Source organism: Gossypium raimondii, chromosome 7 (genome assembly GCF_025698545.1).
Source record: "Gossypium raimondii isolate GPD5lz chromosome 7, ASM2569854v1, whole genome shotgun sequence".
NCBI lineage: Eukaryota > Viridiplantae > Streptophyta > Magnoliopsida > Malvales > Malvaceae > Gossypium > Gossypium raimondii.
Window position 1 is genome coordinate 44281130 of NC_068571.1, and position 15880 is coordinate 44297009.

The 15880-nt window shown below is 31.8% G+C and overlaps 1 protein-coding gene across 3 annotated transcripts; it reads left to right on the forward strand.

Annotated features, from left to right (window-relative positions):
• Positions 1-198: 198 nt before the first annotated feature.
• LOC105789042 (beta-glucosidase 44) lies at positions 199-11680 on the forward strand. Of its 3 annotated transcripts, XM_012616244.2 has the most exons (11): positions 200-455; positions 1970-2028; positions 2981-3056; positions 3165-3236; positions 7934-8021; positions 8219-8471; positions 8607-8722; positions 8812-9026; positions 9113-9144; positions 9221-9323; positions 11341-11680. In XM_012616244.2, the coding sequence occupies exons 1-11, from the start codon at positions 251-253 to the stop codon at positions 11610-11612; spliced, it is 1491 nt and encodes a 496-aa protein (XP_012471698.1). In that variant the 5' UTR covers positions 200-250; the 3' UTR covers positions 11613-11680. The 3 variants fall into 3 exon arrangements, with proteins under 3 accessions (XP_052489650.1, XP_012471698.1, XP_052489649.1); XM_052633689.1 differs by lacking the exons at positions 9113-9144; positions 9221-9323; XM_052633690.1 differs by lacking the exons at positions 1970-2028; positions 2981-3056; positions 9113-9144; positions 9221-9323 and having other exon boundaries at positions 199-455.
• Positions 11681-15880: the final 4200 nt, after the last annotated feature.

The following is a 15880-nucleotide window of genomic DNA, read 5'->3' on the forward strand; positions in this document are numbered from 1 at the left end:
AATTATTAAATTTCACTTATAAAAAATCATATCATTATTACTTTTTTAAATATATTAATTGTTATCTTAAATTAACTAAACTAAAATCTAAATTTGTGAAAATTAACTATCAAATCCATTAAATGTTGTGTGGACCATCATTCATTCTATGCCATTAAAAAAAAATCCTATCTATAAATAGCTGTTCATTCATTCATTGAATGTTATTTTTCTACATTTTCTTTGATTTTTCACAGTTAAAGTTACAGTGATGAAGCGAATGCTGTTATGCTTCGCTTTTGCTGTGATCATCGGCATCGGAAATGTGGCGGTGATGGACACTGGAGGGCTTAGCAGAGAGAGCTTTCCGATGGGCTTTGTGTTCGGAACTTCAACTTCAGCTTATCAAGTTGAAGGGATGGCTAATAAGGGTGGCCGAGGACCTAGCATTTGGGATGTTTATGTAAAACAACCAGGTAATACTAATACTAATTAATACCTCTAAAATTGAAATCGATTCTAATTCAAATCAACTTGAGTTTATATGACTATTTTGTGGATTCAAATTGAGCTGATTTCTTTTTTTCATAAGGTTTTTAAACTATTAGTAAATTTATGTTTTGATTATTCAATTTCAAAAAGTTACAAAATTGTCACTGAGCTATTCTAAAGTCTTTTATTTAAGTCAATGAGCTGTTAAAATCGTTGTTGTATGATCTAGTTCAAATTCACGTTGTCTGCACTAATTAAAAGCTCTCATTTCCCTTCTCTTTTGCATTGCAGTTTTTTTATTATTATACAATAACTTTAAATGTCACAAATTTACGAACTAAAATTTAAACAACTTCCTTCTTTAATCTTTAACACTATCTCTCTGATCGACTTGAATCTAAGATATGTACTTCTCCTCATCGATGGGTATCGATCTAGAGCACCAATCATCGAATTGTCACCTGGTGCTTGTTATTGGACTTAAAAAAAACTTTTGAATAGTTCAATGATCATTTTGTAACTTTTTAGAATTGAGTGACAACAAAGTCAACTTAATGATAGTTTAGTGACATTGGGTGTTGCTTATCTTTTTTCTTTTTTTTGGAAATTTAAGTGAAACTTGATAAATTTAGGGTAAAAGACCTCTTCAATCCCTCTTAATTTTGATATTTAGAAAATTGTTCTCTCTAACAAAAAGCGGAGCAATTTCGTTAATTTTAAAAGTAAGTAACTAAGGACAATTAATAATTTCACTTTTTATGGCAATTTATCTTTTTTATTGGTGTAATAACAAATTTAAATTTTAATATTTACATATCTTGTCAATTTGATTCCAATTATAAAAAAATCTAAAAATAATAAAATTATTAGTTAGTCATAAAATTCTTATAAATAGAATCAAGTTAATAGAATTTTTAAAGATTGAGAAATAAATTATTATTATACGGATCAAAAGTAGAATAAATGATAGAATCTTTAGTTATTCACTTGGTAACTAAATTATTTCACCTTTTTAGAGGGATCAATTTACTAAATATTAAAATTGAGAAAGATAGAAAAATCTTTTTACCTAAATTTATCAAGAAATCACAATTTTAAAATAAAATGCTTGTGCCCAAGAGACTGGTCGTGGGATGTCTACTGTTTGGCGTCATTTATTATATAATTAATTGTTTCTACTTAGAAAATTAGCAATTAATTGGCAGTTAATGGTTTAAATAAAAGGAGAAAAAGGATTTGCATTGAAAAATATAGATTTTTTATTAACTAATTAAATCAATTTCAGAGAGAAAATCAACATATTCAATCCAAGTCACTATCACAATTTCCTAATTTTTGATGTATCTTAATTAAATGACTGTGATCTCCTCAATTTTATCTTTTCACTATAGTCCTACAAAACCCACTATAATGTCAAACATTACCCAATTAATTACAATTAATATATATTTTTGGTAAATTGTGTTACTACTTTGTTCGTTTGCAAATGTTGGAACAGGCCACATTGCCAATAATGATACTGCTGATGTGGCTGATGATCAGTACCACCATTACAAGGTAACTTAAAATTTTGCTTCACTTTGAAAAAATCTTCCATTTGCACTCATTTAAAATAATTTTGTATTAGCTATTGTTGAAACAAAAATTGGGATAAACATAACAAATCTAAAATGTAAGTGAGTCAAAGAGATAAGTAAAGAGAAAATCAATACATAATTTTTATTAATGCAATTCAGATTCACCAATCCTACGTCTGTGGAACCTTACTTAAAAAATGATTCTATTTAACAATTCATTCGGTATAACTACCGGCTAAAACTCAATCTTCTCTCTCAATGGATAATTATAGCCCCAAACCTAAATTTTAATAAATTACTCTCCATAAATATCTCACATTACATCCAATATCTCTTTATAAACAATCCCTATTAAAATTCCTAAACAAGGAGCGAGTTCCTAAACAAAGAATGTCTAAATACACTCAAATGACTAAAGAGGAAGTCAATCAATAGTCTATTTATAGATTAATACAAGAGTCCTTTCAACAAGGTTTTGATAGACTTTAAACTTTTATCTAAAAGCTGGATTTATCACTTAAATTATCTTGAGTAATTATTTTATAAAAGACTCATAAACAAATCTTCTAGCAACTTCAAATACTCTCTTACGAAAAAAGAAAGGATAAGGATAAACATATTCAATTATCTCAAGCTTCTCTACTTCTTCATGCCATTTAAAAGATAAAATGATAATTCTATAGTGTAGCACAAAATTCTCTTCTTTTTTTTTTGTTCTTTTTTCTTTTTGCTACTTAGAACATTTAAAATACCCAAATATGTCATTTTTGACTGTCCCAAAAACAACTATCCTAATTGTTGTTCGAGCATAGATAGTTAAAATTCCTAACACACTCTTTTTTAACATAATATAAATTAGAATATAATCATAATATGATCTAATTAATATTAAGATGTTTTGCTTTAATTCATGCCCCACTATTTTTCTATAGGAAGATGTAGATTTACTGGCAAAGTTCAATTTTGATGCTTATCGGTTCTCTATTTCGTGGTCAAGGATCTTTCCTGGTATTGCAACAATGGCTCAATTTTTTTTAATTATTGTTCCATTTGCTTTTCTTCTTCTTTAATTACCATTTTTAAATTAATCGTATGATTTATTTTATATTTTTGTAGAGGGAGTTGGAAAAGTGAATTGGGCAGGAGTTGCTTATTACAATAGGATGATCAATTACTTGGTTAAGAAAGGTAAATGAAATGAATTTACATTATTTGATAGCAATTTTCAATTTTATAATAAAGTAATCGTATCAAATATTTATTGTGACACCCTACATCAATTCAGTTGTTGAGTTTGAATGTGAAGCACCACATTTGTTACTAGAGCAACTCGGACTAACTTCTCTTTCAATGTCAACACAAGCATCAAGCATTTATCATATTATATGAACCATTCATTTTAATTATAAATAAATTCAAGTCATTCCAAACACTTTAAAATAATTTTTTAGACAAGTTCTAGGTGTTTGGAGATTATCTTAGACCAAATTTGGGTATCCCTAGGTCAAAACAAGTCAAAGCAGGGAGAAACCCTGTTCTGACATACTTGTACAAGTAGAAGTCTAGACTTTTATCGGTAGAAGTCCCTGCTATTGTTCATTTTTGGCTACTGACTTGTACCGATACATTTGACCACTTGTATTGGTAGAAGTTTGTCAAGACCCAAAAATGACCCCAAAACACACCTAATTTGAACCAAAACAATACCAAATCATTTCCAAACATTAGGAGACACTAAAATCAAGTTATAAACACCGTCTAAGCATAGTCAACCGCATTCAAACACATGGTTACAATCCTGTACTCAACATCACAATTTATTGCATCAATTCCATTTACTTGGCATGTAAGTAAGACACCAAACATAACTTAAACATGTCATTAAGGTCATGTGTTTCATCATAGGTATAGCATTACATGATTACTTATCATTATACAAATATAACCACACTTTAATCACAAGCCATTAGCTTATAGGTACTAAAAAATTAATATGGACTCCAGACTAAATAACAACTTTAGGTACATGCCAACTTGCTTCAAAATGGAACAAAACTATAAAAAAAACTTTGTTGAGTTGGAATTTGAGTCCTGAATGCTGCCGACCTCTTCACTATTGAGATCTAGTCAAAACCTACATACGGAGATAAACAAAATTGAACGTTGAGCAAAGAAGTTCAGTAGTGTTATCATAATTTGAATTAAAGAGGTAAACATAAAACAATGACAAATAACAATAGTATTAAAGTCTAATTATCGAACTGATTCGACTTAACACATTAAAATTCCTACTTCATACATTACCATATATCAATGTGCCTTCCAGAATTGCATCTCAATCTCATGTCCCAAGTAATTTAATATGTTTCATGATGTTGTTTTTATTTCACTTCTATTCTTTCATGACATCAATTATTCTTCAAAACATCTAGCTTAATTAGCATCACTTTAGTTTCCATCACAACTTTATATCACTGATTTAATAACTATAGCACTTAATAACCATCTTATTTGAAACATAGCATAAAGCATAGTAACTTACCTGTTCACTTATCATACCTTGGATTGTCATTAACTATGTTCATAAACAAACATATAAGTTAAGTCATGCTTTCATTTATGATAAATTTGAATCAACAATTAAACATCAAGTTAAACATGGAATAAGAATATATTAAGTTAACACATACCGAATTAAGGTTATCTGTCTACGACCCTCATCTTCCCTTTAACCTTTAATGTCCCAGCGTTGTCTCAATAATTTGGTTTGACAATAAAGATGAATTTGGGAAAGTTTTTCTCCTTTCTTTCTCTTTTGGTTCGATGGGAGAGAAGATGAAATGAGTTAATTTGGTTCTCTCTCCCACTCACCAACATATTAACATGAATAAATTAATTAAATTAAGAAAAATCTAATAATCCTATGGCATCAACTAATGTGACATTATTTAGTGGAATCCTATTAGTTTTGACGTCCAAGATTTTGATATAACAACATTTAAGATAAAATTTTATTTATATTTTCGAGTCATTTGGTGAAAATAATTATTAGAAATTTTGTTAAACATTTTTAAATCATTTCAAAGACTTGTAAAAGTACTTAAAAACATGTTTAAATGTGTTTTAATTTATCTAAATTCTTTTGAGTCAACCCAAAATGTTTTTAAACTCATTTTATATAAATCTAGGAAGTTGTACCAATACTTGGGGGGAAGTTCTACCAGTAGAAGTAAGTCAGAGAGCACTTCAAGCATACCTCCATACTTCTACCGATACTTAAGGGGACTTCTACCCATACAAGTTTGCTTCTATCTATACTTCTTGTGAGTTGTATTAATACGGGTCTATCTGCAATGCTTCCAATGGCTAGAAACTATTGATCGCCTCCAAATGTGTGAATGTTTAGAGTAAAAATCGTGCAAATAAAAATAAAAATATTTAAGTGCGGTATTTGCAAGCGTACAAGTCAAATTGTAATATCGTTTTGTTTACAATAAAATACGTGAGAAGTATTCTGAGGATCGTACCTAAAGGAATACAGATTGGAGAAATTATTATTAAATTAATTACAAAAAATAATTATTAATCTAATCAAGTCACGAATTAGTAGTGTTGATCCAAATTAATATATTAATTAAAATAATTAAATTAACTAACTTGAATTAACCTATTAGAATTTCCTATTCCTAGTGTCAGTGATGCGAGCCTCTAGCCTATGATCGATTAAATTCCTAATTATCTAATTAAATATTTAATTATCATTGATTGAGTTATTTACCACCCTTAGCTAAGAATACCCTCTCGGTCTCATCTTCACTAAAGATTACCACCTAAGTCAACCTTCTAGTCTCTTCCTAGGCATATGGATGCCCTCTCGGTCTCACCACTTGGCACAAGTTATACTTGACAGGATACCCTTTCGGTCTCACTTGTTTCAGCATTCTACTAGGAGTGTCACTCCCTAATATACTAAGTACTCTTGAATAAACAACCAATTTCAAATAAATAATCACTAAACAGATAAATCAGTTTAATAACCGAATCATGCAAGATATAAATAAATCACAATAATCTATCCTAATATTCATATAAACATTAATTAGCTAGATTAACGGAAGATAAATAAAATAATAGAAGATAAGAGTTAAGAGAATTCTCATGGATAAATATATTGAACTGCGAGTTCTGAACAATCTCCACTCACAAACGTTTCACATCGGAATAGAATCTTCCGACTACGGAAGAATAAAAATAAACTAAAACTAAAGAACTGAAGAAAGAAAATTGTATATAGAAATATCTGTGTTTGATGCCCTAATTTGTGTATAGAAGCCTCTTATTTATAGGCTAAAATATGTGCACTTTATGCTTGATATGCCTCCAATACTAATAAATGCTTGATATCAAACGGTACCTTTGACTGCTTACAAATAAGGCTATTGATGTCATTCCACGCACAAGCTACTATGCCACATCAGGATGCCAAGGATTACCTCATCGGGATGTTGCACATAATTCAGACCTCGGATGCTTTGCAGTTGTCGTGTCGCGCCACAGGATGCTTGTGTCGACCTTCATTCCATGCAGTCTTGGGCCCAAAATGACTTCCTGCACACCTAATTAACCTATTAGAACTTCTTGAGCCCCGAATCGACCTTACAAGTTATCAACACATCAGAAAATGTGTAAAAATGTTTATTTTATTAGCTTTTACTACTAGCCTACTAATTGCTGAAAATGCAATAATTAATATTAAAACTGCTAAAAAACAAGCTCTTTAAGTGCAAAAAAAATACTAAAATTACTACTACATTTGACGTCAGATCAGTTATCCGTAACGGCTATAAACGGTCACAAATTTTTCCCTTTTTATATATACACACAAGAACACTTCAAGGTACAAGAGATGAACATTCAAACATAGAAATCAAGAGAAAAACCTTAAATTCTTCATTTTCTCTTGTAGATATCTCTTAGGTGCTTATTGTTAGATCTTTTTATCATTGTCATTTCAATTCTTTAAGGGAGAAAACTTAATACTTGTAAACACACACCTTTGAGAGGTTTTTATTATTTACATCTTTCTTTTGTATTGCAAGAGCCACTTAAAATTTTTGAAGTATAAAACCTTAAGTAATTTGTAAAGGGTTATAGTTTAACCTTGTAAAAACTAGAGGGTTCTAATTTAACCACAAAAATTAAGGGGAAGGTTCTATCTTATCCTTGTGAAAAAAATAACAATTGTAAAGGTTATACCTTCTCCTTAAAAGGCAATAATTTCAACTAAAGTGTTGGTAAATCATTGGTTGAGGTATACCAAGGTAGTGGAAGTAAGTGATTGAGGTAGCACCACTATAAATTGAATCGTCCAAACTTTTCTTTTCTTCCCTCATTATTTAGAAAAGTTTGCAAAGATTTTTAAAATACCAATTCACCTTTTTCTTAGTTTTTTCGACTTAACAAATTCTATGGTCATGATCTTGTTAGGCCCTTATCCTTATATAATTAAGGAATAATTATTTTTAAGGGCATGTTTAATAGCCCAACAAAGGCTTGCTCTAAGCTTAAATTACGTCCTACATTTTACTCACCTTGCAATTTAGTCATTGTATTATTTATATACTAGCTTAATAAATTTAATTACTAATAAATTTTATTTCCTAATTTTGTGTTCGAATCATCACATTCTCATCTAAAATTTTCAGACAGCTCGACTTAACCAATTCAAATTTAATACTGAAATTTTCAACACCGATAAAAATCAAGTCATTACAATTATCTTTTATTGCGTCGAGGTTTTGGGACCTTAAGCACCTAGATTCTAGACCTTGGCTTTTTATTTCTATGAAATATTGAACACTTTATCTAATTTATTGCTTTTGCAGGCATTACTCCCTATGGAAACTTATACCACTCTGATCTCCCTCTAGCTCTTCAGGAGAAGTACAATGGGTTCTTGAACCACCAATTTGTGTAAGTAGAACAACATTTTTCCTATTTCTGACACAAATTCATTATATGGGATTCGATGATCCAAATATATGAAAAGAAACTTAGAAAAAGTTGAATGAGTTGAATATTAATTATGTTGATGAAACTTAAGTAATATTGTAATTGTGTAATCTCAAATTTGATCTAAGAGGTTAACATTTAATTTTGTGATTTTGTAGAGAGGATTATGTCGATTATGCAGAGTTTTGCTTTAAGACATTTGGTGATAGAGTTAAGAATTGGTTTACCTTTAATGAACCAAGGATTGTGGCTGCTCTTGGCTTCGATAATGGTGTCATTCCTCCCTTAAGGTGTTCCAAGGAAGTTGGAAATTGCAATACTGGAAACTCAGCCATTGAACCTTACATTGTTGGACATAATTTGATCTTATCCCATGCCAAAGCAGTGAAAAAATATCGTGAAAAATATCAGGTCTATTCATCTTTCCATTGTGAAAAAATAGGAGGTGATAGTTTCATTTATATTCACCATTTATATATATCATAATTGTTCGATTATGATAATCCTAAGGATTATAAACTTATATAAAGTTAGATATATCTTCAGGCAAAGCAGAAAGGGAGAATTGGCATTCTCTTGGATTTTAATTGGTATGAACCTCTTACAAGATCAAAAGCTGATAACTATGCAGCTCAAAGAGCTAGAGATTTTCATGTTGGTTGGTATGTTCAATATTATGTTAAAAATTCTATTATATAGACTTTTTATGCGTGGTTTAAAAATTCTTAAATGTAATTCACTTTTCGAACAGGTTTCTACATCCCATTCGATACGATGAATATCCAAAAACAATGCAAGAAATTATTGGAGAAAGGTTACCTAAGTTTACTGAGGAAGAGGTTAAGATGGTGAATGGCTCATTTGATTATGTAGGCATTAACCAATATACTACTCGTTATATTTCTAGCCCTAAAACACCATCAAATGTCACAAGCTACCAGACAGACTGGAATGCAACCTTTGCTAGTTAGTTTTTCTATCATAACTAGTGAACAAATTTATTTATTTAATTATTCGCAATTGATGTTTTACATCGTGTTCACAATTTATAGCCACAAAGAATGGAGTGCAAATTGGTCTAAGGGTAATTTCAATAGGATTAGAACCCATCACTCTTCATTATTTCCCTTTTATTATGGCCTCTAACTTTCTCCGTGTAGGCAAATTCTGGGTGGCTTTATATTGTACCTTGGGGTATGTACAAAGCCATGACTTATGTAAAAGAGCAGTACGGGAACCTGAATATTATTATCTCAGAAAATGGTAAGTATATACTAGGAATGGTATATACAAAGTTTATGATTATTTTATAAGAGTCTATTTTCTTGGTATGAAGAAGGTGTAGGAAATTGAAATATTTCAAAGGAACCAAATCTCACATTTCTTAATGTTTATAAGTCATTATATTTTATAGGGCTAGTAAAAACCAAGTTGAGAAAGTGGACTGACATGCATTAGAATTGGGTCCGAATAGCTAGTGTAGTGTAAATTAGTGGATTTACAAATTCAAATGAGATAAGAAACTTCTAAAGAAGTTTGGATATAGTACTATTAACTAGATTACAAATTTAGATGAAATAAAATTTACTATTGGTTATATATTCACCCTTGATGGTGGCACAATATTGTGGAGATTAGTCAAACAACTATTAGAGCAAAATCCACCATGGAGTCAATTTATTGCTATAGAATTGGTAATGAGGATGATTCATTGAAAATTTTCTTAGTAAGTACTTCATTGGGCACAAAGCTAACAACTTCTGTGTCTATGCATTGTGACTACTGATCGACAAGAACCATTGCAAAGAATCAAATTTTTCATGGTAAAAATAGACACATTTGTCTAATAGAGATGAGATAAAGCACAATGGAGTTATATCAATTGATTATGTAGTTAGAAGTGAATTTAGCTAATTTTCATACTAAATCCCTTGGGGAAGAAACTAGTAAATGAAATATTGAAGGGGATATAACTACAACCAAATAGTGATATCAAAAGTGATAGAAACCCAACCTATGTGATTGAAGACCCCATGGACTAGTTTTATATGTATAATAATGAAGTCATTAGTTGATTCGTTTAACATTATAGAAATTATGTCCCTCCTATGGTGTAAATAATGCTAAAACTATAAAGAAAGTGAGGATGAGTAAAAACTCTTAATCAAATCCATATTATTATAGGTGGTGTATTAATTTGCATAGTACACTTCATGGATTAACCTATATGAGTGCGAAGTGGGGTTGCATATATGAGATTTATGGTTGAGTCTCTAGAGCACTCATGAAAACCAGGCAAGCACATAGCCTATTAGTCCACAACCACGTCAAACAACAATAGTATATGTATAATGTGATTTATGAGAATTTTAATTTATGTGAAGAATTATTGGTTCATAGAAACTTGTTGTTTCACCAATTACTCTGTAAATTATGTTTCATTCGTTCTAATTTTGGTTCATAGTTTAAAAGATACCAAAGCCAATGCATTATATATAAATAAAAGATACTCAACAAAATTTTGTCCTTGGTTCTTTTGAAATATGTGGGGGGTAGTTGAAAAAATTTAGACTTCTTTAAGAAAAACTTTGAGACCATTGTTTATAAGTCGAGAGAAGGTGGACTCACACACGTGAGAATTGGGCCTAAATTACTAGTGTAGTGTAAATTGATGGATTTCCCTATTGTGATATATCGCGGTGATCGAGCCCACTTTTTGTTTTTGGACTTCTTTTTACTGAATATTTAAAAGTTCAGGAAAAATAAATTACTTAACTAGTAACACCTATATTTAGCATTAGCTTAACCAGTTTAAGCTATATTTAGTCAATCCCAGGTTCATTGAACCTTTTTAAAACTATTTTTCACTAAGTCAAATCCACTTCCCTTTGCAATTTTTATCCAGTAAAATTTCTATATAGACCATGGTTCACTTTCACTCTAAACACACTTAAAAACTCTATCGTTCTCCTCTCTTCCTTTTGAGTTTATTGAGTATTTTTTTGTGATCTATTGTTGATTCTTGTTCCCATTTTATAACAGAAGAGCTTGTTGAATCCTGCGAGATAAACTATACAAAGAAATATCATTAAGACCAATAAACCTCAAGCTATTCAATTCGTATTCTTGGTTTATTAACTTTGTGCAATATTTTCCAATAGAAAGGATCTTAAGATTCTGGCTCATAACGATGATTGAATGAACAAAATGGGAAGAGTTTAGGTTTATGCGTTTGTTTTCTTTGCGGAATGAACTAAAATTGATGAATTTTGTGATATAGGTATGGATGATCCAGGAAATGCTACACTTCCAAATGGATTGAAAGACACAATAAGGATAAAGTTTTTCAAGGATTACATGACTCAGTTGAAGAAAGCTATTGATGAAGGAGCCAACGTGACTGGCTATTTTGCATGGTCATTGCTAGATAACTTTGAATGGTTATTAGGATATACTTCAAGGTTTGGCATCATTTATGTTGATTACAGCAATCTCCAGAGGTACCCCAAGATGTCTGCTTTTTGGTTCAAACAATTACTTGAAAAGAAGTAATGAGTTGTAGAAAAAATTTGGTTCATTGAGGGGAATTAGCATTAAAATGCTACAAGTTTTATTTTTTTTGAGATCTTCGTTTAGGTCTTAGTTTGTTTTTTAAATACAAATAATTAGCTTATATCCTAGGTTTTGTTTCATAATGATAACCCAACCGTTGTATCTTTTGGATGATGTTTTTAGTTTTATTGTGATTATGAACGTAATGAATGTTATTGCGGTTAATAATAAAAAATATATATCATGTATTTGTATAAATTTCACAAGACGAGTCATATTTTCTTAGTTTTGGTTTGAATTAGTGGTGTTCAAACGGTTGGTTCGATTAATACCTGAATTGAATTACTATTAATCGAATTACCCGAAATGTAAAAATCTTTAACCGTTAACCAAACCAAACTTTTTTTAAAGAAATTAATCGAATCAAAATATTTTGGTTAATTCGATCGGTTAACCGAAATTTATATATTGTTGTCTTTTGGTTAAAATAAGTACAAAATATATTTTAAAAAATACATTGCTAATGTTCATTTTCTTTTTTTTTTAATAGTTCAAAAATATATATTATATACAATATACGATTTATTTTTCGGTTAATTCGTTTAATTACCCGATTACGAACTGAATTAAGCAATAACCGAAATTCTAAAAAAATTAACCGACTTTCAATCGAACTAAATTTAGCAACAGATCGATTAATCGAATTAGATCAATTAGGCGATTAATTTTGTTTTAACCGTGTAGAGGCCCAATTTAGTCCGGCCCAAAACCAAAAATAAATAAACAAAAATAAATAATAATAATAATAATAATAATAATAATAATAATGATAAAAGAGACCAAAGTCTAATGATACACAAAAACCAAGGCCTAAATATACAAACCCTAAACCCAATAACCCCGAGGCCCAAACTTTCAGTGGCCGAAAAGAACTTTTTAGAAACAGAAACCCTAATCCCTAGCCTGCGCGCCGCCACCTCCACCTCGCCAGCGGTCTCGTCGCCCGAGGTTTGCCACTGTCAACTATCTTCGTCCCGTCGTTGACTCCAAGGACACTTGTAAAAAAGAAATAACAAGGACAACAGCAACAACACGCAAAAGAAACAGTAGAAAAAATAGTAAAAAGAAACAATGTATAATGGCTATAAAAACGAGAGAAAAAATTGTATTAGGGGACTTTTTTTAAAAAATAGAGAGAGAAATAGAAATTGGATTCAAAGAAAAAAGGTGATTCTTTTGTACTTTTTTATCTTTTATTTCGAAAATAAATAATAAAATAAAAAGGGAAACTTTTTACCTTTTTCGCCGCTCCGTCTTCTCCCTCCATTTTGAAAGACCGTTGGATCCTAGGAGATTTGCCGAAAGTTTGCATCGGAGGAAGACCGAGAACTGAAAGGTTCTTTTGTTTTTTTGAATTTTGGTGGGGATTTTAGGGTTTTTGGCCCTATATCTGGTACCCCGTGATACGGAGACGAAAAAGGGCCCTTTTCTGCAACTTCGGCTACCGGAGGTGGCGATGTCATCGCCGGTGACTTTACGGGATAGGACCTTTTTGTTACCTCGAGATAAGAAGGCCTTTTACATACGTTTTGATTTATTCAAGTGATTTTAATTAAAAATAATGTTATGTAAGGTGGGAACGTGTTTTTAAATTCTCTTCAAATTTTCTATTCTTGACACTAAGACATAGAGTAATCAACTAGGTACCAATTTTGGGCGTCATGAAGGTGCTAATCCTTCCTCGTGCGTAATCGACTCCCAAACCCATTTCCAGAATTTTGTAGATAAAAAATCATTGTTTTAGTAAATCAAACTTTTTATTAAAACGATCAAATTATGAGGTGATCCGATCACACATCATAAAAAGGATTGGTGGCGACTCCCATTTTTGTTTTAAAAAATAAAAAGTCAATTTAAAAAAAAAGTTTCGACAGCTTGGCGACTCCACTAGGGAATAAACATTAGAGAGTCAAGCCGCGAGCTGATTACTTTTTGGTCTTTTTATCGAAAATTAATAATTTGGTTTAAATTTACGATCCTTTTATTGCATTTCATCCTTCATGTTTTGATATCTTGGGTTGTATATCGATCTAGTATATCTGTCTTATTGGTTCAAAAGTCTCTTTTTGTGTGTTTTTCGCATATTGCACAGTCGTTCAATTTTTCCCTTCTTAAGTGAGAGTGAGAAACTACTCTTTTATGAGGTATTCACCTCCGTATAGGATAGTGGATCACTTCCGGGATACATTCGTACTTATGTTTTTGTGAGATCTTCATCTTCGTATAGCCATAGGGAAACGTATTCCCCTAAACTGAACTCAGTCCGTATGGGCGTATAATGGGTGATGATCGAGGAATCTATCGGTTTAGGTACCCTTACTTTAGAATCGAACCGCATATAATGAGCCCTAAGAACCTACCTCAAGTAGAACCATACCAAACCTCTAGCGGTCACCCGAATAGATGCTCTATTTATTATTTCTTGCTTTAAATTCTAGCTTTGTATGAAATATGCTGACTTTTTTTCATTTTGTTTTGGCTGTGATTGCATTGCATTTTCATCATAGAAAAGGGTGTTGATTCACGTTCAGTTGCTAAATAGTGAGCTTGTCATGGAAAAACAGATTTCTTGATAAAGTGGAAGACAATGCGGCCGTCCGGATATGGTCCGAGAAGAAACAACAAGAGAAGGGTGATAGTCTGACAGAGGGGTACATGTCAGAATTATGGAATTTCACTCGCATCAGTGTGACTCAAAATAATCTCCAAGAGTTGAAAGAGGTTTGAGGCCAATGGAAGACGAAACCAAGCAGTTATTCTAATGTAACTATAGTGATTTGCCTTATTTACTCGATGTCAAAGTGGACAAGAACTTATTCCGAGCTCTTGCCCAGTATTAGAATCCCGCCTATAGTTGATTTACTTTTGGGAAAGTAGATTTGGTGCCTACTGTAGAAGAATACACAATTTTGCTCTGTTTCCCGAGGATCCAAGTTGACAAAGCTTATTCTAGACCTGCTAGCATCCCGATTGTCTTAAAAAAGGTAATGAGTAAAAATGGGATGAACAAACAATGGGTCGCGACCCAAATTAAACAAAGGGGAGATAGCGAATGCATCCTTTGAAAAATTTTGCGGGATTTGATCTTGGCACATCCGGATACGAAGAAAAGAGTTGACGTTTTCGCCTTGAGTATGTACGGGTTGGTCATCTTCCCCAAAGCACTAGGGCAAAAAGATGAGGCAGGTTTAGATCTATTTGACTGACTTGACAAAAGGGTCACGCCCGTCCTGGTATTTTTGGCCAAAACCTTTAGATTTTTGAGTGCATTTTGGAGAGTGGGTGAAGGAAGGCTTATCAGGTGTGCACAACTCTTATTAGCATGGTCCTATACCCACTTTTGGAGGGTAGAAAAGGTCTCTTATCGAGTATTCTCCTAGAACTACTCTCTGTTGAAAGAGTTCGTGTCTACCCCAAGGCAAGACAATATTTCGAAAGAAAAGTGGATGGCAATTCTCTAGGGTCTCCAAGACGAAGACATTGAATGGAGAGCGTCTTGGATGATCCTTGATGAGATTTTGTATTGATGTAGAGACTTCGATTGGGTCCCTCTACTCGGGATATGGGGAGCTATTGGGTATGCCCCTTTACTTGAACTGAGACAGTATAGGTCAAGGCAGTTTATACCAGCAACGCAAGGGTTGGCTCAGTGTGAGTATGCGTACGAGGGTGACAATTAAAAGATGAAGGTTTGTGAAATATCGAACACTTGGAACCAAACCCAAAAAATGAAAGGATTTGCCGCAAATCCCATGACAATCCCCAAATATGATTGGTGGTGGGGTAAAAAAGTCAATGACAATGTCCCTGTGTCAAGCCAAGGAAACACTTGGCCAATAGAAGTGTTAAAGTTGTGTGACCCAAATTCTAAGAGATTGCTTGCAAGTCAAGTTAAACAAAATGTATTTTCTTTCTAGAAGATTTAGTATTTATTAGTATAATATATTTAGCATTTATTAGCATAGTTTATTTGACTTACTAATTTAGCCTATAAATAGGTTCTTTTTCAACCTTAGAAAATACACCATTAGAGATTAGAATTCATAACACATTTAGAGAATTTTGTGTTTACGTTTTGAGGGTTCTTTGTTTTCAAGTTTTTGGGGTTTAGTTTTTATCTTCATCTTTTGTACTCTTCATTCTTCTGCCATTATAGTAAAATTATCTTTGCCCATGATTTTTTACCCTCTTTGGGGGGTTTTTCCACG

Bases quoted from the DNA above. Each gene is read 5' to 3' on its own strand.
- LOC105789042 (XM_012616244.2), top strand. From the start codon at position 251: ATGAAGCGAATGCTGTTATGCTTCGCTTTTGCTGTGATCATCGGCATC. The intron at 2,029-2,980 runs GTAACTTAAAAT...ATTTTTCTATAG, and splicing joins ATCAGTACCACCATTACAAG to GAAGATGTAGATTTACTGGC. The intron at 8,723-8,811 runs GTATGTTCAATA...CTTTTCGAACAG, and splicing joins AGAGATTTTCATGTTGGTTG to GTTTCTACATCCCATTCGAT.